This window comes from Ochotona curzoniae, unplaced genomic scaffold (assembly GCF_017591425.1).
Source record: "Ochotona curzoniae isolate NIBS_2020 unplaced genomic scaffold, NIBS_Ocur_1.0 contig_43, whole genome shotgun sequence".
Taxonomy (NCBI): Eukaryota; Metazoa; Chordata; class Mammalia; order Lagomorpha; family Ochotonidae; genus Ochotona; species Ochotona curzoniae.
Window position 1 is genome coordinate 27,744,864 of NW_024466218.1, and position 26,775 is coordinate 27,771,638.

Sequence of the window (26,775 nt, forward strand, 5' to 3'; positions counted from 1 at the left end):
AGCAAGAGCCCTGACACAGGACCAAGGTCACGAGGGTGCTCTTTCGGCTCCTGTTCAGGGCAGCGTGGCCGGGCGGCGGGGGTAAGGAGGGGCAGAGGTCTGGCTCCGGAGGACACTAACACCTTTGTTCTCACCCAGGGTTTCTAGGAGTGGTGAGCCATGCTCTGCAGTGCTTCTCTTGGCAGAAGAATGCGCCAGCCATCTGGGCTGCAAAAATGCCAGGAGGCACCTGCCCGGTCCTGAATGGCCTCCGCGTCTTCAGTCTGCTCTGGATCATTTCGGGACACACCAGCCAGATGACGGCGTGGCTGTCTCTGGGTGCGAAAAGCCTGCAGTTTGGAAGCACACGGGGAACTCGGAATCCCTGGGGTGGAACAGCCATGTGAGGGTCTGGGGTGGGAGGCTGGTGTCCTCCCTGCCTGCAGCCTCCTTTCTGCTCTCAAGGCAGCCAGGACCTCCCATGAGTGGGTTTCCCATGCCAGTGTGCAAGGGGCGACTTCAGCTCCTCCTAGGATGAATCAGGCAGCTGCTGTCAGGGGAACAAGGGAGCCTTGAGTGCCGTATTTTCACCACCCGATGAGCTGCTCAGTGAAGCCATAAGCTAGCAGGAACAGGCAAGCGTGAATAAACCCGGTGTGCTGATATGGACTCCCTGTCTCCCGGCTTTCTCCCTGGTGCTTGGGCCAAAGGCTCCCTGTAAACAGTGGAGCTGGCTGCTGTTACACAAACAGTCATGATTTTTTCTCTTACAGATAATGTGCTTGAATGGAAAACCAAGGTGCTTAAAAACCCGCTGTACCTGTGCTCTCGAAGTGGCCCCTTCTATCTCGGGGTTGACACATTTTTCCTGATCAGGTAATGAGGTCAGAGTTGGGCACCTGCTGCTGTCTGCTCTGGGATCTGTGTGCTTGTCTGTGCTGCCCTTGTCTGCGAGCAAAGCCCAAGAGCCCACATCCACCCACCGGGGGCCTTGGCTTCTGTCCCTTTTCACACAGTATGATTTTCACAGGCCACTCTTATCTGTGTCTCCATTTAATAAATGAGTTAGACTGGCTCACACAACGGAGCTTTCACTAGTCAGTCTTGTTTCTCAAATTCTACTTCACAGACAAGGGTAGACCTGGAAAGAAAGTTCCAATTCTCACTACAGTGAAAGTGAGAATTTAAGAAAACAATGTGACATTTCACAATGCTCTGTTTGTTTAATTAGCTACTAAGAGCTAACATTTATTAATTATTCGTTAGATGTCAGTCTGTCTAGGAGGTACTTTTCATTTAATCCCTGCAATACCCCTGTATCAGAAGGCGCCATGTTGAAGTTCCCTTCTTTTCTTTTTGGCTGAAATTCACATAGCATAAAAGTGCCCCCAGAAGTGTACATGACCCAGTGGCATTTAGTACATTCACGGTGACGCACAATCATGTCTGACTCGTTCCTGAACACCTTCATCGCCCCCAAATGAAGCTCAATGCCCACCAAGCATCCTCCCCCAGCCCTGTCCCCTCCCCTCAGGGTTCCTGGAAGCCACAGCTTCCTTCTGGCCTCTTTGATGGTGGAAATGTATGACATGCAGCCACATCCAGGCAGTGTGGGCTAGCCCCCACAGTGTCAGCCACTGTACTGTCCTGTTCACCTCTGTGGGGCAAAATCCCCCTTCCTTCAGAGAGAGTAAGAGAGAGAGAGAGAGAGAGAGAGCATGCAGATGGGACACACTCAGCTGTCCAGCTGCCCCTACCTGAACACTTTTGCTTGTGTGCTAGGCGTCACTCTAACCAATGGGGAGATCAAAGGAGGAACTCCTGGGGTGCTTCCTTCAGTGTGAACACACATGCTGAGGTCAGGCTACTAAACAAGAACAGTCAGATAAAATATTGGGAAGGAAACAGGACAGCATGAAGAAGCCAGCCATGGGGAATCTGGGAGAAGAAAGATTTCAGGCAGAGGAATCAACTAGAGCAACCACTGCCAAGTCAAGTCAGGGAACCTCGTGTGAGGCTGAGAAGGGACGCTGAGTGCTGGTGACAGCGAGGGAGGGAGGGGAACAGAAAGACAGGGCAGGAGCAGTGGCGTCCTGGAGGCATGGGTGGTAGCTTGGAAAGTAGTATGATGTTACTTACTTTCAAAACTTTTGCTCTGGCCCCTGGGTGACTAACAGACTAAGAAGGACAGAAATGAGTGGTTGGGATGTGAAATATGAACAAAAAGAGAAGAACTGGGAACATTGCTAGGTTGTGGTTCCAGTTATCAAAGCAGATGGTGAAAGCATTTATTGTGATGGGAAAGAGTCAAAGAGAAGCAGAGTTAGAGGGAAAGTCCAGCTTTCGTTTCGGACATTAAGATGTTGACATCAAGCTGTCAGGTGACCAGGCAGCTACCGAAGCTTAAAGATCACAGGGCAAGTCAAGGTTGGAAGGTGAATGTTGAAGTCCTTGGCAGACGGGAAGCAGTGTTTGATCTGATTACTCCAGCAGGGATGGCGGATTCAGGGTGAACACTAGGATTTCTGCTCTTCCAACGTTTAGAAACTGGGGAGGAAGGGAGGAGCTGGAGGAGTCTGAAATTGAGTCACCATCCATTGGTGGGCACAAGGAAGACCCCATGTGAACCAGGAAGCCGAGAGAAGCAAGCCGCTGGGGGCATGGGATGGGTGTGGCCCATGGGCCCGATGCTGGGGAGCTGAACACCCACAGAAGCAGTCCATAGATTTCTCAGCTGGAGGCCTCTGGTGAAGGAGGGGGGACAATGGGAGATGCAGACACTGACCTGTGTGTAAGAGAAGGAGAGCAGAGCTGCACAGCCTATAGGGCACAGCAGTCGGTGAAAGGGAAGACAGCCAAGGCACAGCTGTGGCCTGTTGGGAATGGTGGAGGAGCAAGGGGTAAGCTGATGGATGTTGTTGATGGCCAACAGTGCCAGCAGCGGCAACTGAGCCACGTTTGCACAAAGGCTCCCATTCAGCAGTCTATGAGGTCATGCCATTCACAGCCCTGAGCTTAGGAAAGAACTGGTCCCAGGCAGGCAGGCAGGAAGCAGGGATTTACTAATCCCCCTTGGTATCCTGCGGATCTCCCCTCCCTGAAACCCAGTGTCCCTCTCCTCCTCCAGTCCTCACAGCTAGGCCTTCTCTGTTCCCTTGTTTAAGATGGACCTAGGCAGCAGTCTCTACTTCATCTGTCCTGACCTGGTTCTTTTCTCCTTGACAAACATACTGTAAAACCACCTTCAATGACCTGGTTGCTAGTGTGTCTGTCAATGATGGAATGTGAGGCAGGGATGCTTTCTGTCACCAGGCCCTAGAGCCGTGCTGGCTGTTGATGGGAGAGGTTTGTTTCATCTCAAGGCTGTGCTGTGAGAGTGTCTTGAGCATTGCCACAAAAGAGCAGGGGTTGAGGTGGGGGGCGGTGCAGAGATCTGCCCATGAGAACAGCAGGGGGTGAACCAGGTGACAACAGAGCAGCTTAGACAGGTGGGGGACAGAGTGCACAGTTGGCAGACAGACCAGCAGTGCTCCTGGCACCACTGGGTATCTAGTCAGGCAGGTGGAACAAAGAAGCAGGGACCTGCGGTGGCCTCTGGAGGGTGAAGGAGTCTGCCCCATGGGTGAAAACCACACTTTTTATCACTGAATCACTGGTCTTCATGCACTAAAGCCAAGGTTCTCTGATTCTCTTTAAGGACTAGTAACTGCCTGGAACCCATTTCTACTTCTCATTTGACATCACCCTTTCCTATTGCATAATGTCCTCTGTGTGTGTGTTCAAGGCCTCTGGGTGGCAGCCCTTGGTATCCATTCTTATTCATAGTCCATCTTCCTGTCAGTTTTTCTGGGTGCTTTGTCTTCATGAACTTGAAGGTTGGGAAGTGCACACAGAGACCCCGGCTGCTTTAGTAACTGTGCTGGGACAGGGGCTTCCAGTCTCATTGCAAAGAAAAGCTCACCCCAATCCATCCTTTCCTGCAATTAAGAGGAGGATGAAATCAGAACTGGCAACTTTCTTCCACTTTTTGGAGCATCGTTGAGATGTCTGCATAAATATTGTTCAGGTAAAGCCACAGTGTCAGTATCCAGTTTGAGTCTTGGCTGCTCCACTTCCAGTCCAGCTCCCTGGGTGTGGGGGTGGGGTGGGGGGGCAACCGAGGACAGCCTAGGTGCCTGGCCCATGCACCCTCATGGGAGACCTGAAGAAGTTCCTGGATTCTGGCTTCGGACCCACCCCTTCCCCGCTCTAACCATTAGAGCCATTTGGGGAGTGAACCAGTAGATGGATTATCTACCTCTCTATGCCCTCCCTTACCCCCTATAACTCTACCTTTCAAACAAATTTAAAAATTTTTTTAAAGATTTATTATTTGAAAGGCATGTTTAAAGAGAGCAAGATCTTTCAACAGCTAGTTTACTCCCCGTAATGGCTAGTTACAACATTTGGACTGATCCTAAGCCAGGAGTCAGGAACTTCTTTTGGGTCTTCCATGTGGGTGCAGGAGCCCTAAGACTTGAGCCATCCTCTGCTGTGTTCCAGGCACATTAGCAGAGAGCTGTATGTGAAGTAGAGTAGCTGGGTCTCGAACTGGTGCCCATATGGGATGCTGGTGCTGCGTGTGGAAGATGCCACTGCACCAGCTCTAAATAAAATCTTTTTTTTTTTAAATAAAATCTAACAGGCAGAGAATAAAGGTATTCACCAATATTCTGGGATCTCTTCCAACTCTCTTCTAACAAACACTTTTTTTTTTTATTACGTTGCATTATGTGACACAGCAAACACTTTTTTACAATAGGAAATGCATATGCTCCTTGGGGAAACACCCACAGCATCACTGATACAAATGTCAAAAGGTTGGGAAACTTATAGACCTGCTTGCTGTCAAGCTCTAACTCAAAGGCATGACCTCAGTGTCGAAGTTCAACATCTGGCTAATGAATATCAACGGGATATGCTGGTGAAGAATTCCATCTGTGACTGTGAGAACCCCCTCCCCCTTCCTTTTTTTTTCTTTTAAATTTATTTGTTTTTATTGGAAAGTCAAATTTACAGAAAGGAGAGACAGTGAGAAGGATCTTCCATCCACTGGTTCACTCCCCAAGTGGCTGTATGGCTGCAGCTGAGTTGGTCCAATCTGAAGCCAGGAGCTTCTTTCAAGACTTTGGGCAATCCTCTACTGCTTTCCCAGGCCACAAGCAAGGGAGTGGATGGAAAGTGGAGCAGCCAAGACATGAACCAGCATCCATATGGGATCCCAGCGTTTGCAAGGCAAGGATTTAGCCACTGAACCATCGTGCCAGGCCCAGGAAACCTCCTCAACAACCTCTGGGTACCACTTTCTCTGCTAGGAAAGCAGCAACAATAAGATCTCTCATTCATTCAACAAACATTTGTTGCTAAGTAGTTTATCATAGATGAAGAAAGGTAAGTACTTTAAAAAATAGGTGCTAGAGAAATGGAAGGCTTTAACATAATTGGGGAAGACCACATGGGGTTCATTAGCATTGTTGGTCAGCTATTTCTGGCTCTCTGTCCTCCAGGCACTTGGCGACATTCCACTCTCCTGGCCCCCTGTGGCTGGGTGGTTGACATTCCTGGTGCTAACCAACCTGAGGTGCCTGGTAGTGCCATTATGACAAGGCTTTTAAAACTCTCAAGCGGAAAGCTTTCAACAGGCCCCTGCAGAACTCTCTTGTCTGTCACGATCACTGGTGAACTCTCAGACCATGGTTCCTCCATCGGCCGGTCTCGGTGAGGAAGATGCTGAGCCCGGCTGGCCGGTGGGGGCACACAGCACAAGCAGGAACAAACTACTGCCTTAAGACTTGCAGGTGCTTTGCTGGTAACTTATTCTGTCTTGATCGAGACAACCAAATTGATGAGCCATTCCTGTGCTCTTTCTTTTTCTTAGTGGTTGGTTAAGCGCAAGGTCATTTCAAAAGATGCATGAGAATGAAGGAATAACACCCAAGGTTATATGCAGATACCTGCTCAATCGCCTTCTAAGGTAGGTTTATTTAAATATATAACCCCTCAATTCATGATCGCAATGTAATAATTCACTTGTTCAGTGTTTAGCCCTATTTTGAAAGAACTTTAAGAGAAAAAAATTGATAAAAATAGTTTTTCCTTAAATTCAGTAAACTTTTGCTGCTTTAAGATGATTACATTTCTTTTATGACAGACAGCATGAAAACTGCTGTCTTCCACTGGCAGGAATATCTTTATTACTCAGCTAATGAGTCATAGATCATATTAAATACAGTGTCAGATTTCCATGGCTTGTATATTTGACAGGAGTTCTGTGCTAGAAAATGAGTGGCAACAGGCTCCTGTAAGTCCATTTTCTCTGCTAGGAAAGCAGCAACAATAAGATCTCTCATTCAACCAGAGGAACTGGTTGAAGCTGTCAGGAGTGGGGAGGGCGGTCTCCTTCCGGAACGCGAGGCTGGGTGAAGCAGAAATAAAGGCAGTGTCTGAGCAGAGTACCGTACCACGCAGGCAGAGCAGCGGTGACAACACGACAGTCAGTGGTCAGGAGGAAAGGAAACTTGCACCCATGTAGCTCCGCTGGTAAATGGCGCTCAGCACTCCTCGTTACCCCACGTGGTCACAAAGTGGGAAGGAGAAGTGTGGAAACAACCTTTGGGGTTAAAGAAAATGGACCAGGGGAGAGTGGATTCTCTTGGGCCTCTGTTGAGCTTGCGCACTGGGTCTTTCACTAATCAGCTGGGGGACTCCTGGTGTCCCCACATTCTGGGCTTGAGCCCCCTCATCTCTGTAACAAAGGATAGAGTGTGCTTTCCTTGTAGGACTGCGGCTGTGTAGGGGACTTAGAAGAATGCATGACTTTGGCTCTCAGTGAAGTCTGAAAGGCAGAGGAACTGAAAGACAAACAGTCCCCAGATATTGCTATCAGCCAGGGCTGGGCCAGGCTGAAACCGGCAGCTGGGGAACCCCACCCAGGTCCCCATGTGGGTGGCAATGACTCAGCACTCAGTCGCCATCTGCTGCTTGCCAGGGTGGAATGACTGCAAGCCGACGCTCGGAGGTGGGATGTGCTCAGAGAGAGACTGCCCCTCCGCCCAATGCTTGCCCCTCTGCTTTTAAAAGTAGAAAAGTGTCAGCATTTTAACAAACCAGCATGTAGTTAAAGGCTCATGAACAGAGGCAGACAATGAATAGTAAATACGGGGCTCTTGGATGCTGCGTCTGATACATACCTAATGGGTCAGTGATGCTAAGCACCTTAAGGTGATAGCTTGGAGAGAAAAGCGAGGTGGGACTTCCCCCTGGAAGGGCAGTTAGGACACTGAAGGAAGGAAAAGAATATTCCATGAAAAGCCAACACTGTGAGGGAAAAAATGACCCAATTGGGGGTGGGGACCAGAACTCAAGGTCCTGATGGGGAACATGGCTATGTTTGAAGATCCCCCCCCCCCCAAAGACCACAAGTGTGCGATGGTGTGCGTGGAGTGAGAGGCAGTGAGGCCGCCTAGGCTGTGGGCAGGTTCACCTTTACATAGTCACTGTGGCTCAGGAAAGAAAAGACACTGAGTGTGTGGGGAGTGAAGTCGGGAGGCCGCTGGGAGCTGCTGCAAGTTCTAGGAAAATCCCAAAGGCCAACTTGCAGGGGTAAATAGAGAGAGGGGTCTAAGCAGAATAATAGCAGGTGTCACAGTGGCCTACAGAACTCACATGACAAGAATCCCTTCCGGGCTCTCTCCTAAGGACAGCATCTGGGTTCAGGCAGAAATGTCCCCTGGATTGATAAGCATTTACCCTGCCCTGGACAGGTGGTACCATCAGTCGAACTATTCGCACCTGGCTTTTACACTGAATGATTCAACTGGGCCTCTTCTCTATTAGCAGAGAACGACCTACCTTACAGATACTCGAAGCTGACACAGCACTGCATGGGGCCCCCCCGTACCTGAAACGTCACCGTTAGTAGGCATAGAAGGATTTTGCAGGTTTTGTGGCTCTCTTAAACATTAAGACAATATACTATCTGTAGGTGGGAAAATGAAATTGAAAAAGGTCTGTGTAAATTTTTTAAAAATACTTATTTTTATTGGAAACACATATATACAGAGAGAAGAGACAGAGAGAAAGAGCTTCCATCTGCTGGTTCTTTCTCTAAGTAGCCACAATGGCCAGAACTGAGCCGATCCAAAGCCAGGAGCCAGGAGCCTCCTCTAGGTCTCCCACATGGGTGCAGGGTCCCAAGGCTTTGGGCCGTCTTCGACTGCTTTCTCAGGCCACAAGCAGGGAGCTGGATGGGAAGTGGAGCAGCCGGGATTAGAACCAGCATCCTAGGGGATCCTAGCACTTGAAAGGGGAGGAAAGGCCAACTGAGCCATTGCACCAGGCCCAGTTGTACACTTTTTGGAGTCTATGTGTGGTTATTCCACCATGTGATTAACCACGGCCCTCTTGAAGGGCCCAGCACACGCATTTCTGTGTATTTATGGCGTAGATTCTTGAAAGTGATGCCGTGATCTGAGCATCTAGTTTGGGTGGACTTTTCCCAGATTCGGATGCGAGTGCCAGCTTTCACACCTCCCCAGCTCAGGGCTACAATCCCACTTCTTGCTCTTGAACAGCCCATTCGGACAGGATGTAGCATGTACATTTCCAGGCGACTTGGGCTGTTCTGAGCTGTGCTCCCATTGGTCTCTTTGGCAGGAATCATGAACTCCTGTGACAAAAGAGGCAAGAGGGGGAAATGCTGCGATCTGCCGGCTGTGAAAAACAGAGGCCAATCTAGAATCTGTGTTTCTTGTTCATCGCCCTATAGCCTTACTCCTCTGGGCATGACTTCACAGCAGTGTTGGCCTGGCGCCACCAGGGCCCCCTGGCTCAAAGCTTGTATTTTAACAAGCACCCTGGGGAGTGGGTGCTGCTGCTTGTTGGGGCAAGGACCAAGGGAAGGAGAGGTGACAGATGGTGGAGGGAACGCTGAGCCAGAGAGCTGCGGGAGCAGCTGCCAGCCTTCAAGGCCTCATGCCAGCATGGCAGGCCCCCATGTGGCTGAGGCCTGAGCAGACAGGCAGGCGAGCTCCCTCGCATCTTGACACAGCCACCTCCTTTGTATCTGACACTGGACAGCAGTGCTATTCCTGCTCTTCAGATACCCACCAGCACTGTCTAGGGAGGATGCTTAAAGTATAATTATTTGGGGCCCCGCACGATAGCCTAGCAGCTAAAGTCCTCACCTTGAATGCGTCAGGATCCCACTGGGTGCCAGTTCTAATCCCGGCAGCCCTGCTTCCCAGTCAGCTCCCTGCTTGTGGCCTGGGAAAGCAGTTGAGGATGGTCCCTGCTTTGGGACCCTGCACCCATGTGGGAGACCCAGAAGAGTCTCTGGGCTCCCGGCTTTGGATCAGCTCAGCCTTAACCATTGTGGCCGCTTCGGAGTAACTAAGCAGATGGAAGATCTTCCTCATTGTCTCTCCTCCTCTCCGTATAGCTGTGTTTCCAATAAAAATAAATAAAATCTCTCCTCCAGGAGCATGGGAATGGGAGCTGCCTCGCCAGCTCCCAGAGAGGCTGGCTTCAGGGTTTGCAACTATCTCGAAGGCTTCTAACACCAGCTGCCCCACCGTGCTCCAGGCAGCAGGGGAGCACTTCGATGGTGCTCCCACATGAAGGTGGAGGAGGTGAAAATGCCATCACCCAGAGATGCTGCGGCACAATGCAGCCTCGCCGTGACCATGAGGCTTTTGGCATAAACAACCTGTGCAGATACATTCAGTTACACAAATACATGTGACTGCTTACATGGAATTTTGGATACAGCAACATACAGTATGGATTTGTAGCATAGCAACAGCAGGTCATACCCTGTAGGTTTGCGTCAGGACTCTGTGACATCCAGACAAAGGTGAAATTGCCTCATGATGCATTATTAAATATCCTTGCTGTCCAATGGGGGCACAGTTGGACATGACATGCTCAACAGACCGCAGCATTTTTGTATCAGCAGCATCCGAGGATGAGGGTAGTAAATGACCTTGACCACACAAATGCACACCAGCTGGCAGAGTGGGCGGGGAAGTGCTGCCCCATGCCAACCCTCTCAGAGCATCTTGGCACCTCCCAGCCTGCGTCCACCGATGGGCCAGTGGGCCCCATGGCAGACAGGTTCCCCTCTCGGGTTCTCTCCTGCCAGGCTGCAGCCTCTTCATATCTACTCCGTGTGCCTGTTGGTTGCACTGTTCGCTCTTGTACCCTGGGGACCTGTCTGGGAAGTGCCCAAATTCCACTGGGATAACTGCCGGCAAGCTTGGTGGACAAACCTGCTGTTGCTAAACAACTTCCTGTCGGTGCAGACCGCGGTGAGTCCTACGCTGTTGCCTTTGGAGAGGCAGGTGGGTACAAATAGGGTGTCTCCCTCTGGGTGAACTTTCCAAGGTCCAAGCTGAGTGTGATCCCCTTTCTTCTGGCATATTCTCAGGGGGAACAGTGATATGGAAGGAAGGTGGTTGCGGGTGGGTGGCCCCAAGTCATGCAGAGGAGCAGAGCAGGGACAGTGAGGGGCTGACCATCGATGGGCAGGTCCCCAGGCAGTCCCTGTGTCAGTCCTCGTCACTCCGTGCGAAAGGACACCCTGTTTACCTGCACTTAGGGAGTTGATTCAGGATGGAACACTGCCTCACAAACTCATTGTTAAGGATTCCACTCAATGTCAAGTTAGATCTGACAGAGTTGGTTCAGTACTACAATTTCTTTCTAGTGAACCTGTCACAGAAGTCAGACAAATTGCTACGATGAAAGCATGGCATGATTCTTCATGGGTCCTGAAAATGAGGCTGGAAAGAGAATGCTAAGGAGTAGCAGGGTCCCAATTCTTGCACATAACGGTTTAATGACCAGGGGCCGGCTTCCGTTCACCAACGGCCAGCAGCTTGCCCAGGGCGTGCATCACCCACTACCTGCTTGTGAGGGCATGCCTGAGAGAGGGACCCCAGGGAAGAGATGGGGCTGTTTTCTAGGTGCAGACTATGTGGGGCCACTTGAGGGGACTGTTGGCAAGGATGTAAGCCCGCAGTCTCTCTGAATAAACCCCATCTTAGATCCTTGTGTCAGTGGGGCCAGGGTCCCGAGCCTTGGGGACTCTCCCGAGCTCCACCCCCCGTGAGAGCTACTCTTGAATTGCCGACAAAGCTGTCCCTTCTATTGTGTCAGTCTTCCCGGGACCCCTGGGAATTCCCTCACTTTGACGTTAAAAAACCAGGTCAACTGCCTTATTTCACACAAGCATGGACAAGCTGAGGGACCATGTGGTTCTACCTGACAAGCGCATGTCAATCATCTTCAGCAGGGGTGGGGGATGCCTGGCCATGGCCTTGGAAATCATTTTGCTAGGCCCTACCGAGACAGGGCTTGGAAACTCAATCAACAGCAGATCAAGTTCTGAGAGCTGTGCAGGGTTTGCTAACAATGTCACACACACCCAGATGCCCTTGGCAGAGAAAGGGCTCCCAGCAAAGGCCTTGGCTTCGAACAGATCCTTCCCTTCACTTGCACTTGGCAGTGGGAACAAGCAAGAAGACAACAGAGACCCCAGTGCCCACCTCCCAGGACAGTAGCCACGGCTGACATTCCTGTGGCATGAACGGGCTCAGTGCCCATGAGTGTCCCAGGTGACAGGCTGCTACTGTGCAGTGGGATTTCCATTCTGTAAATGGCAATAATAATACTGCCTGCCTGCCAGGCTGGGTCCATCACTGAGGAGTCCAGGGGTGTGAATGTCTCTCTCCGAGGGAGTACCCCTCCCTTCCCCCTCCCTTCCCCCTCCCTTCCCCCTCCCTTCCCCCTCCCTTCCCCCTACACCAGCTTCCCTCCCAGACCAGGCGGTGTCCCTGGGCAGGAGACAGGTGCAGAAGGCTAAGAAGGCACCTTCGCTCCTCCCCCTGCAGTGCGGTGGCTGGACATGGTACCTGGCCACGGACTTCCAGTTTCACCTCGTGACGCCAGCCATCATCTTCCTCCATGGAAAGTGAGTATTGGGGCCACATGGCTTTCTCCCTGGGAGGCCTTTTGGGAAACTCAGAGAAGCTGCTCCAACCCCATGAATGTTGGCTTTCTAAGCTTTAGGAATCCATTTTTTTTTTTCCAAAAAAGTAGACTGGACCCCTTCTTCCGCGTCCTCTTCCCCTCGGGCCTACACCAGCTGGTGATTCTGCAGCACGGTCATCAGTGTGCTGGTGACATGTGCTGTGCTGCATTTTCCAACAATTCCTACGCACATTTCCACGTACCGCGTGACCGGGAGACCTGTCCATTTCAGGATTCACACGCCATCTTGTGTCTATGTCAACTTCTCAGGATTAAGCACACTACCTCTTGTCTTGGTTATTTCCTCGGGGACAGCTAGTAGACGGGCGGGGAGGCCTCTGTGGCGCTGCCCTGGACCACCACGCCTGCGGGCCATAGCGGCACCTTAGCAGTGTGTCCATGAGGCCGCTTGCCCACACTGCCTCTACGTCACCTGCATTTCTGTTGGTGACAGAGAAGCCAGTTTAAGGCCTCCATAATGCAGGGGACACTTGAAATTTGTGGATCATATATTGTCTATTTTTAAAGACTTAGGATTCTTTTTGTTGTTAAAAAAAAATAGGTTTTCACAATCTGTCCTTTGGGCACCCACCTCCTCCAGCTTTTTAAGCACAGCTGCCCACAGACCCATGGCCTCCTTTGGACAGTCTGTGGTAACCCACTTCACTACAAGAAGAACGCGCAGCACTAAGTCGGAATGAACTTCTACTTCCAGGACAAGCTACAAGTTGCATGCCCCTTCTCCCACTGTTGAATACTTGGGCCATTTCTGATTTTAAGCTTCTATAAATCATTCTGGTTTGGTCACCATTTTCACGGGGGAACCATGGACCTCCGGTAACTGTAGCATGCGCATCCTTAGGAGGATTACTGGGTCAGAGGGCATGAATGTCTTTGGGGTTTTGGGATTGGAGTGGTTTCTCTGTATCACTGGAGGCTCCTTGGCCCCAACCTTCCCAACACTGAGCAGTGCCTGGCCTGGGCCTGAGCCTGCTAATCTCTCCTGTATTTTAGGGACCTTCCTGGTCTTACACGTGTACAACACTCATGTGTGGAGAAATTAGATAGGAGTCAGTGGGAAAAGGATTCCTCCTTTGATTACTTAGGACATCTGGGAGATGCATTCCACAAGGCTCTGCAGAACATTCCAGAAGAAGGCAGCCATTATCCTCATGCTGCCTTTCCCTCCTTCCCTGTTCCATTGCCCTCGTGCCTCTTCCCATGGGAGTCACCTGCATGGTACCGCTGACCCAGGCTCGGCTTCCAGGCGTGTGTGCATGGCAGACCCCTGGCCTCGCCCTCTGAGCCAGCACCTTTTCCTCCTGTGCCTGTGTCTGCCCTGTGTCCCACCCTCTCTCAGACATGTCCTAAGCTGCCATTTCGGAAGTGCTGAGTCTGCTTTGGAGCTGCACAGTCAACTTTGGGAGGTAGCACCAGGGATGCTGTTGGGGTCGCACAGCTAGTAAATGGGCAGCTAGCCCAGCCTCAGGGACACCGCCTGCGGAAGCAGAGCCAGCAAGAAGCTCCTCCACGGCCACAGGTCACACGTGTAGGCAAGAGGACTCCTGCATCGAGTTGCTGCCCGCGTTCTCTCTTCTTCGCAGGAGTAGACGTGCCCTCGTCCTCCTCGGCACCGTGCTGTTCTTAGCATCTTTCGCAGCCAGTGGCCTGCTCACCTTGGCTCATAAACTCCCAGTGGCGTCGCCATCGGCCGCCAGGTACTGCAATTCCCCCATCCATCTCTCTGTCTCTCTCTCTCTCTCTTTCTCTCCCCCAGGCCTCTCAATCTCTTGGGGGCCAAGCCCTCCAAGGAGGGTCCGCAGTGTGTGTTGTGCTGGGACCGGTTAGGACACGGTCCTTGTTGGCTTCTGACTGTCACACTGCACTTGCAGGGGTTCCAGGGAAGTCAAACACTGCCCAGGGAAACGTTTCTCGAGGAAAGGCGCGCCCTCGCGTGGCTGACCTGCGTTCTGCAGCTCGGGGGAGTGTGACTTGAAGCTACGGTCTCGCCCACTAGGCTGCTCTGCCTCCCTGTCGATGCATGGGTGACCCTTCCTTATTTTACAAGGAAAATTTGACCCCTAAGTGCTCAGTATGTATTTGTGAGTGGATGGACGTATAACCAAGAGAATGCTTGAATAAATACAGGAGAACACGGATCCCTTCCCATCTACTTCTGTGCAGAGCAGGTGGACTTCTGGCAGGCCCGGTGGCTCGTAAGGCTGGGTGCACGCCAGAGTACCCTGGGAGCGCCCTATCCACAAATGCATCCATCCAACTTCAACAAGTGCTATTGGAGCACAATAATGTGCAGTGTGAAGAACCACCCACTGTCTTTCTTTCTTTCTGACAATCTTTTTTTTTTTTTAAAGAAAAAACTTATTTTTATTACAAAGTCATATATACAGAGAGGAGGAGAGAGAGAGAGGAAGATCCTCCGTCCGATGATTCACTCCCCAAGTGAGCGCAACTGCCAGTGCTGTGCTGATCTGGAGCCAGGAGCTAGGAATCTCCTCCAGGTCTCCCACACGGGTGCAGGGTCCCAAAGCATTGAGCTGTCCTCGACTGCTTTCCCAGGCCACAAGCAGGGAGCTGGACGGGAAGTGGAGCCGCCAGGATTAGAACTGGCGCTCATATGGGATCCTGGTGCATTCTTGGCCAGGACCTTAGCCGCTAGGCCATGGCGCCGGGCCCTTGACTATCTTTACATAGTTGATTAGGGCATAAAAGGTTCCATGGTCACACCTAGCTCAGCCCATCAACACCCCAACTCTTGAGCTAACCAGTGGGCCTACTATTTCCACAGGGTTTGGCCCACACATCCCCCACAGAATCTACCCCCAGAAATGGTTCTCTCGTGTGCTGGGTGGTGTCTTGGCCCTGCCTAATGTGACCTGCCCCCTGATCAAACATTCTGTCAGGTTCTAGGGTCTGGCCCTGCTCGACTAGCCCCCTGCTTTAGCTATCGTATGGACGGTGTGTGGTGCTCAGCACTGTTCGGTAATCACAAGTTCCACACAGGAATCTAAAGTAGGCTGGAATATCAGTCTGACCCATAAAAATCATCTGATCTCTCTCCTCCAAACCACCAGGTCTCAATACCCTCACTTACATTCAGGGAAAAGTTACTCTGTCATTGGGAGTCCTTCAGGATTGATTCACAACCCACAAGCACAGTGCACTCAACATGGAGGTGCCTAGACAGCAGTTCCATACCCCTGAGACCCCGGAGCTCGCCACTGGGCGGCCAGCAGGTGGAGCCTGGCGCCAAATGGCGCACTGACTGCATGCTGGCGATGGCTGGAGCCAGGGACTCAAGCATGGAGTCCAACCTGGCCTGGAAGTTCTCCCACCCAGACCCCAAGGTCTCACCACCCACTGTCTTGCAGAGCTTTCCCCATTGTGGCAGCCCTCGTGTGGGCAGTGGGGGCTTTGGAGAATGTTCTAGCTTGAGTGGAGAACCGAGAAACATTGAGAGCAGGGTTTCAATCTAAGTTCCGTGTCGGAAACCTAGGACAGCGTTCTGAATGCTAGCCGCAGGCCCCAACCAGCAGAGATTCCATTTCTGGGGCCTGGGCACAGCTGGCTACCTTCTGTGGAGGACATCTGGGGGCCTATTAGGCGCCCATCGCTGGGTGTATGCTACAGGTTCCTAGGCAGCAGAGTGGGATGGACAGCACAGACTTTGAGCCTGGTTCAAAGGACAGCACAGGTTCCAAGGTGATGTCACGGGTGGCATTCCACAGTGCCCTCTGGCATCCTCATCAGGGCCTAGCCTGCTCAGAAGTTCTCTTTCAAGACAGTCTCTGGCCTGAGAGCCTTGGGTTCAACCTTGGGGACCGGAAGTTTAGAGCTTTCTGGATGTATCAGCCAGCAGCAAGAGCCGCAGGTGTGTGTGTGATGGTGAGCAAAGGGATGATGTTTTGAGAAGTACGTCATCAGGCTATTTCCCAGTGCAGACATTACAGAGTATTTATGCAAAGTAAGACGGATACAACCTCCATGCAACATCGTTTTATGGCTTACCATTACAGTGAGGGCACTTCAAGAGAAAGTAAAAAGAAATTCTTATTTTTAAATTTGAAATCCATGCATTCATTTTTTGAAAGCATGCATTTTAACATGAAGTGTTTGAAGAGCCTTCCTGTGCAGTCTGTTGTTGACCAGATGCCAGTATGTGACATTTGATTGTATTGAAAATGAATATAGGCATTATATTTTTTTTAGATGGGAAAGGGACAGTGGCATCTAGAATTTGAACAAGCCAGCTGTAGCCAAGATAGAAGCATGAGGTCACTGTACGTCATTACAGAGGGAAAGAACAGATGTGCCCTAAAGCCACATCTGGATTAGCCATTGCTCCAACAGACACCGGGTTTCTAGTCCCCGTGCCCAGAACAAAGGGAACCTCCAAGTTTTCTTCTTGTGTTTTTCAGTGACACTGTATCGGCGCTGTACTTCTCAGAGTATTACACCAAGCCCTACTGCCGCATGGGGCCATTCCTCGTGGGTCTCTTTCTGGGCATTTTCATGCACCAAAATCATGGTTCAAACCTTCTCCAGACCAAGGTATGGTTTCCCAGGCTTCCTTGGAAAAGCACAGGTTGGCTGGGACAGGGGGACCATCTGGCTGGATGTTTCCAAGCCACGGGCAGGAGGAGGTGGGCTGCTGGGAGCTGTCTTGGGCTGCATGGCTAGGAGTGTCTCTCCGTGACCCGGGAGCGGGGGTCCAGAGCCCAATTCTTTGCTTTCTTAGCACCATGTAAGGCCCAGATTTGGAGCCCAGAGAGGTCCTACCATCAGAGCCTTGCTACAGATCCAGAGAAACTTCGGGTTTGGAAAATCAATGAGCTTGCAATGGCAGGACCCTCTTCTGGAAAAGGAAATTGAGTTGGGTTGCATTGGTAACGCACAGGCTCCATGGTTCTAACAGACAGGACGTTTTGGTCAAATTTCCATCTGGGAATCAAGATAGAGTATACTCCGTGAGGTAGAGGGGCCAAGAGGCTGTTTTGCCTTCCAGTTGGGCCGTGAGCACATGTTGCTTCCTCTGGCTCCTTTCGGACAATCGGTTCTGGAGGTTCTGAGGTTCCCCAGGCAACCTGAGCCCTCAAGCTGGAAAGCTGGGGTCACCAGGAAGCCTCCTTCTCGCTGACCCCTCCTCCTCCCCCTCCATTGAGCCCTGTTGTTTCCTGTTCCAGCTGTCCTCTCTAAACTACTGTTGAATTTCTGCCCATCTCTTGCCTGGGTTTCTTGGCTCATTTTCTTGCCTCCAGGCTTGTGGATCTTAATCCACTGCAAATACTGCCTTGGCCAGGATCCTGACTATGCAAAAGCTTTGGTAGCATCCTCTGAGCCCCCAGATAAATCCTGATCCGGACAGCAAGCTCCTCGAGGTCTCTGAGCCATAGCTCCACCCGTTTCTGCATCTGCCTTGCCACTTCCTGCTTGGCACTTGGCATGGCAGTGGTGACGATCTGCTTATGGTGCCTCGGTGCCTGTGCTGGCCTGGCATCTGTGTGACTTCGCACACTCCCTCCTGTGCCTGGGTCATGCCTCTCCACTTTGCCATTCATCTTATGCTTTTATCTGACTTTCCTGCGTATTCAGACCCCCAGGAAGTCTTCCCTGACTCCTCAGGGTGGGCTCTGTCCCTCCTCTGTGCATTGTCCATTCCTAGATCCTTGTAACATGCCAGTGCGCTTCTCTGCTTCACAAACTGTGACCTCCTCAAGGACAGAACATGTCTTAGTCACCTCTCTGTCCCAGGCTTCTGAGACTCTGACACACTGAAGACTCTCAAGACATGAATGAATGAAAGATAATTTCCTTCTTAATGGAGGAAGAGTCCCCTTGCAGTATTAGAATACAGACACCCCCTGCCCACCACCACCATTTTCTAGCTTTGCCTGTCTCGGCATTGCAGATACTTTGGAGAAAAGTCCCTCATCTTTGGAAAATCTTATAATGAGAGTGGCAGGGATAGAACATAGGATTTAGCTGGTAGAAACAGACATGCAGGGGCTACGTGACTTTTTCCGTAAGTTGGAGTTGCGTTACTTCTCTGGAAATGCACAATTCACGTAAGTGAATTATTATGGAGTGCTGTGAAAAAGATGCTCAGGTTACACAGAGATCCAAGGAGGCAGTGGGTGTGATTACACAGATAGAGCTAAGGAGAAGAGCGAGCATTTGAGAACCTTCTCAAGCATAGAGTAGCACAGAGCTGGAGCTCAAGCCAAATGGACCATGGAAGGGTTGAGTAGGTCAAACTCAATTCTGTAGGAACTAAAAACATCAGGACAGAGCCCAAGCTGGAGGAAGACGGCCGGATAAGAAAGAATACATCTTGGCCAAGAGAGGCAGGCTGGGACAGAAAAGAACACGGTGCCTGGGGCGTAGAGACTACAGGCTGTCCAGGTTGCAGAATTAACAAAGCACGAAGGAATCCCAGCCTGACAAAGTGGAGGGTCCCAGAGATACTCCCCCCTCTTCCTGCAGCCAGAAACCAGGGCAGGGCCCCCAAGCCCCAGCATGGCTCTTAGACAAGGCGATGGTCCAGCTGGGTCAGGTCGCTGCAGACACCAGCTGCACCAGCAGCTGCACCAGCAGACACCAGCTGCAGACAGCTGCCCGAGAAACAGGATGTCAGACAGTCTTGGAGGACAAAGATGGGTCTATCAAGTGAGGTGGTGCAAGATGCAAGATCTTAAACTGCGCCAAGTACTCAGATTTAACTCTTGGGGATATTCTGAAAGCATCTTCGTTCTCCCACTCCTTGTGTCCCTGAATGTGCCTGGTTCCTTGGGTAGAGCCCAGGAAGGGGGGCTATGCAGGCACTCACACTCAGGCTAGGAGCAGAACCAAGGGAAAAGGGGAGAAGCAGGAGGTTAGGAGTGATGCAAGTGGGTGAGGAGCACTGTCTTACTTCCCTTCAGCTTAAAAAAAATTATTTTCATGCTCATTTGAAAACAATCATTTCATGCTCATTTGGAAAGATTTACTGGAAGTTGCAAACATTATAGAGAATCTTGGGTGTTTCTGACTCAGCCCCCCCTACTGGCAACCTGTGGCATAACCACAGCACATTGTCAGCAGGGAACTCGCTGACCTTGGCACAACAGCAGACCCAAGACACCCCAGCTTTATGGGTACTCGTTGACGTGTGACTGTGCATGTGGGTGCACGAGTTCTCAGTAATTCTGTCACACGTGCACCCAGAGAAAGCATTGAATTCTGTCCCCTCCCCCAAACTCCCTCCATGGTGACACACACCTCACCCTTCCCCAGCACCCCAATCCCTGGTTGCTGCTAAAATGAGTCTTTAATTCAGTGCAGTGTGTGCAGTGACTGGGGTTCCCAAACAGCCACCTGCAGTGACATCACTAACAGTGAAGAAGGAAGGCTGTGTGAAAGGAGTCCCCGGCGGTGACCTGCCTCTCCTCTCCCTGCAGGCGCAGGCCCTGCTGGGCTGGACTTGCTCTCTGCTGACTCTGTTTGTCGTGGTCGCCCTGGCGTATGCACTGGATGACACCCCCGCTGTCCCTTCGGTGGCCACTGCTCTCTACCAGGCCTTCCACCGGACCCTGTGGGCGGCAGCCGTGGCCTGGGTCATTTTTGCCTGCCAAGAAGGCTATGGAGGTAGAAGGGGCTAGAACAGAGCTTTGTTCTCGGGCGTGATCCATTCCTGTCAAGGTGACAAACTCAGAACACCAAGTGTGCGCGGTTGGGCTTCTGTGGCTGGTGTGGCTGGGGAATGCCTGGTGTGACCTCAACAGCAGCCAGTCCCTGGGGACACACCGAGGTGCTGTATTAGACTTGCACTGGTGCAGGAACAAATGCAGGTCTGAAAGAAAAACCTACTTCTTCTCTAGTGAGGCTCATTCAGAAGCCGGAAGAGAACGAGACAGAGTTGTACAGGGAAAGAAATGCCAGGAGCAGCCAGGACCTCCGGTCACGTTCACGGTGGGTCCTGGCGTCCTTAACCAAGGGTATTCACTAGACCAGACACTCTCCCCCGCGTCCCTTCTGAGAAATGGGAAAGTTCTTTTGAGCTGCCCTTCAGCGTGCAGTAGTCAAGCAGATAAAGAATCTATGTGGAAAGAAGAGAATCCTCTCCAGATAAGACTCGTGTCTTCAAGCCATGTGCCATGTCCCTACGCTTCAGTTAGGTACACCTGGGTACAGGGATACATGTCAGCAGATGGCAAGACTGAGGCTGGTAGGAAACTTCCAGAAAAAAAAACCCAACAAAAGCGCTTCTGGTTTCAGACTCCCCAGAGGACCTGGAGCTGTGAAGCCATATATATCCAGGAGGGCCATGATGAGGTCACATTCTGGGACGATAATTTGGATGAGTTCAGACTTAGCCTGTGACCCCACTATCCCCAGCCGAGATGGCTGGAAACAGGGGTGATACAACCCTGGGAAGGTCCCGCAGCTGGCACATGACCCGGGAGCTTGCCCAAGTGCAAAGTCAACAATCTTCATTTCGGAGCACTCCTTTCTCTCTCTCAGAAGTTGATTAAAATTCAGCTCGAGTCTCGTACTTGAGTATAATGCTGAGTGTCTTGTTTTTAACATTTTCATTTTTAAAAGCCTTCCCTTACTGGGGAAAGTGACGATAGAGAGGAAATGGACTGTATTCCTTCTGACCAATGAGCTGCAAGCATGGGAAGCTGCTGTGGATCCTGGGACCTCATTCCTAATGTTCTACCCTACGTGAGCCAGTGGCCCCGAGCATCAGAACACAGACCATCCTGTAAACCCCTGACCAGGCCCAGGCCGCCATGCAGTGTCTTGGTCTGTCAGCAAGAGAGCCTGGCGTGTGTAAGTGGTGAGGGCAGAGGCAGAATGCCAACAAAGCCCTTGGCTTCCGGGGGCTGTCGGCCAGGCTTTCCCATGTGGCTCCTCCACTTCCGGGCTTGCTCTGCTGTCCCTTAGCAGGCAGCTCGGCCCTGGGGCAGGGGCACGTCCTGATCCAGGTTGACCTTGCCTGCGAAGACCTTCATTCCTAACAAGGTCTCACTCAGGCTGCAGACGGATGTAGCTTTGGGAGGTTTCCTAGTCAACCTGTGGCAGTCCTGCTTGGAGAAGGACCGCCGGTTTCAATGAACATAACCAGCCGAGAGTGATCAGTGGCCCTGCTTGAGACACCCGGTTCTAAGAGATACACCGAGTTCCAGAACATGTGCTTCTAAGGGACTTAACAGGAAAGCAGTAGCAAACCTTTTTGATGCACCAATCAAGAGCTCGAGGCCTGGCAGTGCTGAGTGCCTCATCCCAAGGCCAAGGGCTCATGTGGCTGCATCTTGAACCAGAATCTGGGTTGCTACAAGCACTCAGCTCCTTGTTTGCCACGGGGACTGTTTGTGTCAGGAGTTAGAACTCTGCCAAGGAAGTCGGCCTGACCGTTACCTGGGTATCAGCCTCTCCCTCTCGTCTCACATTCCTGCAATGGGAAGAATATTCTCCTACTTGTCCTCAAAAGTACACTAAGACCTTACAAAAAGTTTGCAGATGGGCCCAGAATCCACAGGGCCTGATGGTGACTGGGTTTGCAGCCAGCCTGGAGAGTGCTGTGGTTCATCCCCACCCCTCTGCCCCAGGTCTGGTGAACCTGCTGCTTTCCTGGAGCGCCTGGAGTTTCCTGGCCAGCATCAGCTATGCCTGCTACCTGGTGCATCCGATTGTAATCCTGCTCTACAACGGCCTCCAGGAAACACTCCTTCATTACACCGACACCAACATGGTGAGTTTACACCCGCACGGCCTCCGCACGGCCACCGCACCCTAGTGGTGTTCTGTTTGAGAGCAGCAAAGCCATCTGTTGGCTGTTCGAAGGCCGCTCTGTGTGTTTTTGTTTCATTTTCAAGAGACTTGCTGTTCTTTGTTTTATTTGGAGGCGGGAGAGGAAGGGTTTCTGCCTGGGATGCTGTTTCGGTTCTCGGTGTTCAAGGCCAGGACCCTCGGTCCTGCAATGGGGGCGTGCTTCCAGCGCCGAGCGGCACTGGGCTCACAGAGTAAGGCTCCCCGCTCTGCTCCTCTTCCTCTCTAGTTGTACCTTTTCTGGGGACACTGTGTGCTGACCCTCCTCGCGGGGCTCGTCCTAACGCTGTCCATTGAGAAGCCATTTCAGCGGCTGATGCGGTGTCTGTGACGTCAGCACCTGCGGGACCGTGAGTGTTGGGTCAGAAGGAACGCCAGAGACCGGAGGCCCCTCGGCTCGCGGGGACGCGCATGGGCTGAGGCAGCTTCGTGTGTCCCTGGGAACAACCCCAAGTCTGAGTCTATATAATGGTAAGACACATGAAAGGATTCCGGAATAGCTTTCTGCAGCACAACCAGCACCTTCGGCTGTAGCTTTCAGTAAAAAGAGCTGGGATTGCTTTTTCAACATGGCTTGCAGGTTGATTTGCTTTATCGGTGATCCACAAAGTGTTAGATCAAATTGGAGACCAGGCCTGAAGAATTCCTGAGCAGCCAGAGCCAGGCAGGTCTCACAGGTGGCCTCAACCTTGTTTAGCTTGCAGACAGAAGCGTAACTTAAGCTGAGCTAGTTCTTAAAATGCCCTTGTTCAAGAAAAGCAGAGTGGAAGTGCAACCAATCAAAAGCCACCGACAGAGTGCAGTTACGTAAGTAGGGACTTTGCAACAAGAGGCAGCCAGGTAACCACACTGGGACTTGCTTCGCTGGCTCTCTGCGTCTGTTCTGTGGCAGCCTCCCCCGGGCCCATCCTGAATCACCTCTCACCTGCAGGTGCCAGGCTCCCGCGTCACTGAATGTTCAAATCAACGCCTAAAATCTTATCCTGCTTCAGGTTACTTTTTAACAACAGGGAATGATCAAATGTGGCAAACGCAGTATAACTTGGGGTACGAAGCTCCCCCGGGTTCTACTGCCTGCCTTGTTGCAGTAAAAGTCACAGCACAGTGTTCACACTGTAATGATTCATGACTTATTAGCAAAGTCTTTGCAGACCTATCACTTGTTCCTGGTCCGCCAAGCAGCGCGGTCTGCCACCTGCACAAGCCCTGACTGACCACTGCAAGGCTCCCCGTGGTGTCTTGTCTGCAGGATGGCTTCTGTCCTGAGTTACGTTGTCTCTCCCTTCCCCCACCATGGTGAAGGCCGGACTCTAGTTACTCCAAACTGGATTCAAATAAGGAGATGGGGTCCTTACAGGGCTGATCAAGAATGTCACTGGGGCAATACCTTAATGAACCATGAGCAGTGTCCTCATAAAGGGAGGGGCTTTGTACACTGGGGCTCATGCTCAGGGGGACAGGCTAGAAGATGCCACCTGTGAGCCTGGCAACCCTGGGGCCTGATCCAGGGGCAGAGCCAGTCTTCCTCAGGGCCACCGGAGGGCAGCACTGCCAGCACCTCCATTTCAGGCTCTGGCCTCCAAAGTTGTGAGCCGAAAGCTTTTTGATGTTTTCATATCTTTAAAAAAAAACGACTCGATCTTTTCAGAGGCAGAGAGCGAGTGAGCTGCCTTCTGGTTAATACTTCAAATGTCTGCGATGACCAGGGCTGGGCCAGGCCAGAGCTGGGAATGCCGCCCAGGTCTCTCACATGGGTGGTAGGAACCCAACCACATGGACCATTACTGCTGCTCCTCAGGCTCTGCTTTAGCAAGAGGCTGGCGACAGGGGCCTCAGAGGAGCATCACACCCCGACACAACGACAGGGGTGTGTGGGCATCTTAACCGGTACTAACTGCTAGGCCAAATGAAGCGAAGGGCCCTTGGTGACCGGCTTTCATCCCAACACTTTCCAGCAGTGAAGCCTACAGACACAGAGGCAAGGCCAGATGGATAGAAATGGGGGGCCCAGCTGCTGGGCTTGTCTCCTGAGATCCAGCACTCCATGTGGACCACCGTCACACACTGATGACTGGCTAGCATTGCTTGTAACTTAGCTCTCTTGGTTTATCCAACCACGGAAGTATCCAGCACCAATCATGGGGCCACCAGGTGAGGATCAGCACGGACTGTGCCACATCATGACCATCGTCCCCTGGGGCCCACGGGAGACTGGCTTCAGGATGCCCTGCTGATAGAAAAATCCCTGGCTGCGCAAATTACTTCTATAATGATATAATATCCGCACATGACCTGAAGCCTCTGAGTGTGTCAGCTCATCGCTATGTGACTGAGAATACCTAACACAACACCGAACTTACTGCTCAGTGAATCATGGTAAAGAGTGTAGGTGTTCAGGATAGATCCAGTTTATAGACTAGCCACAGTTGCTGTTCAATGGTTAGTTGCATCGCAGGCTATAGGATCCGTGGCTATGCAGGACCAACTGTGTGCTTGCTGCTGTCAAGAAGGTCTGAAAGGAAGCACACGGGGAACTGGGTCTGGGGACAGGAGACAGGGGAGGGAGGCACGGAACATTTCAAATCCTTGACATCGTGGGCAACAGGCAGCTACCCTTGGCTTTTCCGGTCAGCGCAGGGACCGAGCCACAACTCGCTGAGGTCTAGGCTCTTCTGCTGGCGGAATTCACCCTGAGGACGGCAGAGCTGTTAAACCTGTCTGGGCTTGTTCAACTCCAAAAATCATCAAGTGTTACTAAGTAGCTTAACAGGCTACTGAAATTCATCGAGTTCCTTGGGCGCCCCCTTGTGGCTACTTGGGCACCTGACCCTCTCTAACTTAAAGCTTCAGAGAAATCATTGCCGGCCGGCCAGTGGGCTGCACACAGGGCAGATGAGGGGTGGGCTGGGCTCAGACCTCTGTGTGCATACACACGGTCTCCACAAGCAGCTGAGCCCCCCTCTGTCCCCTCATAGGCCTTCTGTGCCCTCTGATTCAGGCTTGGAGGCAGTGCTGTGGGTTTCCTGTTGGAACTGTGTGCAGTTTGTGCTTGCTCTGATGTCTGTCTGCTTTGGATGGAGTACGACTATATCGGCTGTGGGATGCCAGGTGACTTGAGTGGCCCCTGCTGTCCGTCTGCCTCTTTCCTCTGCACCACAGTGCCACTGCATCGTGTCTGGCACACAGCAGGTGCTAAATAACCGCTAGTGGACACTGTGATGCCAACGGCCCCTGAGACGGACTCTTTTCCTGGGGGCATCTCCTGCAGAGAGCAGCCCTGCTCAGCCATGTCACGGATGTGCTTGGTTCTCTGAAGTAGCCGTGCAGTCCCCCTCCCAGGGAAGCCCAAGCCGGCGGGTCCCTGGGCACTGGGAGGGACAAGCAGTGTCTCGTCCCTCCCTCAGGAGCTAACCAACCCACCACAGGTTACCAGGAATCTGAGGAAAGCCTTTTATCCCCCAAAGGATAAGACTACGAGGATCGTCAAAACAAAGGGACTTAGAGGAGATGATGCAGGAAAAAGAAAAATTTAACCAAACTAGCACAATTCCAGGTGAAATCAGAGGGGACATTGTCCCAAACCAAACACAGACTGGGGGAGGTGTTTGGCACAGCAGGTAAGGTGACAGGTGGGAGGCATTGGCTGTGAGTCTCAGCGTGGCTCTGGATCCTGCTTCCTGCTAATGCACACCCTGGGAGGCAGCGGGTGGTGGCTTGAGCACTCGGGTCCCTGGCGCCCGCATGGAAGGCCTGGAGCAAATTCCTGGCCGCCGGCCCAGTCCCAGCCATGGTGGGCGCTTGTAGAGCCAGCCAGCAGATGGGGACTCTGTCAGTGTGTTTGTGCCTCTCTGCCTCTCAAGTAAACATTAAATAAATACATAAAATAGAAACAGGATGCCACAGCATAGAAGAGGTTCTTTCATGTAACTGGTAAGCAAGCATTCTTGGCAGTCACCTGTGGAAATGGACGGCAGCAGTAAAAGCAGCGGTGTTGGACACCCATTTGGAGGGGGTGTTCCTTCTCCTCTGGCAGCCAGAGCGGGCAAGCGTGGCTGGACCTTGCCCTTGCTCTGGACACAAGGACAGAGTGCTGGGTGTCTCAGTGGACTTTACAATATATACACAGGTGCCGTTATTATTTCAAATGTGGGTTGGAGTTCGAAATTGTACTGATTGCAGCTAGGAATGAAATAATATATGTTTCCCAGTAACAATCCAACTTTATATAGTGTTTGTTCAATAAGGAACAAGATCACTTGTACTTCTGTATTTCTTGTTCCTACCATTATTAGATTTTTTTCTAAAGTATGGCTTACATGTAATAACTTCCACCTTTCAAAAAGTGCACATATTTTGAAAACTCAATAAGCCTGTAACTAGTGCAACAAATGAACTGTTTCAGTAAGTGGGGAACCTGCACCCAGCCCCAGCCTGGCAGGCAGTCACCTGTTCGCTTCAATCCTTGACAGTTCCAACTTTTCCACACGTAGTATTTTTCAAATATTTGTAGTATTCAAATAATTGTAAAGAATGTAATAACTGGTACTTACAATTCACCATCCCAACTAAATAAATATTTCCCTGTTTTGCCTTTAGATGAGTGTTTTTTTTTTTCAAGTCTAACAATTAAAACTAATATGGAGATAAGGGAACCCCATGTTATGGTTTCAAAGGATTTGGGCTTCCAAACTCAAGCAGACATTTACGTCCACACATCAACAGTTGATGACCTGGAGGTGCGGACTTGATCTGGCCATACCGTCTAGGGGGCAGGCCCAGCGGAGGGTGCCCGCAGGAAGGACTGCTAAGCAGAGGGCTGCTTCCTGAAGCTGATGGGCACCTGCCTTCTCTGCGTCTTCTCATTTCGTTAGATGCATGAACTGGTTGTGGTCACCAAGC

The 26,775-nt window shown here is 51.5% G+C and overlaps 1 protein-coding gene across 1 annotated transcript in view; it reads left to right on the top strand.

Annotated features, from left to right (window-relative positions):
* LOC121159516 (O-acyltransferase like protein-like) overlaps positions 1–22,207 on the top strand; it is a 43,431-nt gene extending 21,224 nt beyond the window's left edge. Inside the window, exons 6-15 of the mRNA XM_040984673.1 lie at positions 139–318; positions 753–855; positions 5,897–5,992; positions 10,160–10,325; positions 11,910–11,989; positions 13,653–13,766; positions 16,485–16,617; positions 19,503–19,689; positions 21,657–21,799; positions 22,106–22,207. Coding sequence (XP_040840607.1) covers positions 139–318; positions 753–855; positions 5,897–5,992; positions 10,160–10,325; positions 11,910–11,989; positions 13,653–13,766; positions 16,485–16,617; positions 19,503–19,689; positions 21,657–21,799; positions 22,106–22,207 — 1,304 coding nt within the window. The remainder of the gene's footprint in view (positions 1–138; positions 319–752; positions 856–5,896; positions 5,993–10,159; positions 10,326–11,909; positions 11,990–13,652; positions 13,767–16,484; positions 16,618–19,502; positions 19,690–21,656; positions 21,800–22,105) is intronic.
* Positions 22,208–26,775: the final 4,568 nt, after the last annotated feature.